The 1,280-nt window shown below is 48.7% G+C and overlaps 1 protein-coding gene across 1 annotated transcript; it reads right to left on the bottom strand.

Moving 5' to 3' along the window:
* Positions 1-53: 53 nt before the first annotated feature.
* Pmar_PMAR020956 (methionine aminopeptidase, putative) lies at positions 54-773 on the bottom strand (the record flags this gene model as incomplete). Its single annotated transcript, XM_002765317.1, has 4 exons — positions 54-191; positions 273-366; positions 417-499; positions 548-773. Coding segments are annotated over 4 exons (541 nt in total), but the record flags the coding sequence as incomplete, so codon positions are not given.
* Between the last annotated feature and the right edge of the window lie 507 nt (positions 774-1,280).

Raw genomic sequence — 1,280 nt, 5'->3', positions numbered from 1 at the left:
ATACCTGCATCGATATTCTAATAACATTTTCAATATTGCATGTTGACCATTACCAGGGCGCGCGATGGTCTGGGCATACTTCCGTACTTGGCGATGACATTCAGCGGCCTCCCGCATGTTTATGACGTCCTCCTCGATCACCTTGTCTGCCTCCTTCATCTCGGCGGAGGTGGTACGGTAAGCATTGGAACCTACCAGAGGGTACAGCTATGTCCAAGACAATCATTTCTCTGTAAATTTCGGGCGGTCCTCGATGATGATAGAGAGCTCACCAGTATACTCCTGTATTTCTCCAAGGGGGAATGATTTTTTAGGAAACAACTTTTCTATCTGCACCGTCGGTGGAGAAGTCTGGGCCGTCGTAATCTGCCAAAACCCAATTGATGACCACAACGATGACGCCCTTGCCGAGGTACCTCCTTCCAATCTCCGAGACACCTAAGAGCCGAATTATCCTGAGCCGGGAGTACGTGTGTGGGGAGCTTCTTAGCACCATGACCTGCATAGCAGTTAGTATGAAGACCCCCAAGATCTCCCTAGTGCATACCACGCTTCTTGTTACGCTTCTTAGTAGCTGTCTTCTCATCGGCTCCATTAGTTGGGACGTTCTCTTCCCCCTCCTCAGGGGAGGCCGCCTCCCCTCCCACTACAGCTGCCTTGTTTTTGTTTTTCTTATTCCTCCTCTTTTTAGACGCGGATATGGTCTGAACAACAGGTGCCTCCGTAACAGGGAGGGTATCCTCTTCTTCCTCCTCTTCAGGGTCTGCCGGCATGCTTATGATGAATCAACTGCCAAGACCAATTACGTCCCCTTCACTTCTACCAGCCGAGGATGAAGACCCCCACGACGTCTGCTGGCGAGAAGACCCTTCGATCGGAATGCACACAACCGTAAGCGCTTCTTTGGACACATCAGCTTTCTTGTCCAAAGTTAAATGCTTGACAAGGTGTCCATTACTCAGCCCATGGGCTATGTTTCGACAACTTGAACCGTAGTGGCGCTCGCCCGAAAATGTACAAATTGGACAAGAAATGTCGAAAGTAACACCATGGGTGATCTTTGGACAGGTTTTTTGGACAACAAATACGTGTCCACATGTCCAGAAGGACATCCAGCCTCTTTTGGACAACATCTTGTCCAAGTGATGTCCAAAGGTGGATTTGTCTGCATTTCCCTCGAAAACTTGTCCAAAGCTTGTCGTTGGCACTTTTGGACAGTTGATGATGAGTTGATAACGCTATCTTGTAATCTCGAAGCTTTCACACTTAGCGATATTAGC

Source organism: Perkinsus marinus, assembly GCF_000006405.1.
Source record: "Perkinsus marinus ATCC 50983 genomic scaffold scf_1104296975556, whole genome shotgun sequence".
NCBI classification, from domain to species: domain Eukaryota; phylum Perkinsozoa; order Perkinsida; family Perkinsidae; genus Perkinsus; species Perkinsus marinus.
The sequence above is the reverse complement of the archived record's forward strand: the minus strand, read 5'-3'. Positions and strand labels throughout refer to the sequence as shown.